Source organism: Pygoscelis adeliae, unplaced genomic scaffold (assembly GCF_000699105.1).
Source record: "Pygoscelis adeliae isolate BGI_AS28 unplaced genomic scaffold, ASM69910v1 Scaffold595, whole genome shotgun sequence".
NCBI classification, from domain to species: domain Eukaryota; kingdom Metazoa; phylum Chordata; class Aves; order Sphenisciformes; family Spheniscidae; genus Pygoscelis; species Pygoscelis adeliae.
Genome location: NW_008824857.1, coordinates 42042 through 42285, shown reverse-complemented (window position 1 = coordinate 42285; position 244 = coordinate 42042). Strand labels below are relative to the sequence as shown.

General features: G+C 61.1%; 1 protein-coding gene across 1 annotated transcript in view; it reads left to right on the top strand.

Annotated features, from left to right (window-relative positions):
- Nucleotides 1–49: 49 nt before the first annotated feature.
- NUBP2 (nucleotide binding protein 2) overlaps nt 50–244 on the top strand; it is a 6561-nt gene continuing 6366 nt past the window's right edge. Inside the window, exon 1 of the mRNA XM_009324308.1 lies at nt 50–125. Coding sequence (XP_009322583.1) covers nt 50–125 — 76 coding nt within the window. The remainder of the gene's footprint in view (nt 126–244) is intronic.

Genomic DNA, 244 nt, shown 5'->3' with positions numbered 1-244 from the left:
GACCCCCGGGAACGGATCAGCACGAACCACGTCTGCATAGGCCTCATCAATGGATAAACTGACGCAAAATAAGTTCCTCCCGCACCACGAGCCTCTGCAAACTTCAGTCTCTTTCGCCACGCAGGGTCAACTTCTCCCCGAGCTCAGGTGCTGAACTGGCCCCCAGAAACGCTCCCAAGACCCGGCGGCAGCAGCAGCTGCCCCCTCCGCCACACCCGGATCCAGCAACCGCCTCTCACCAGGT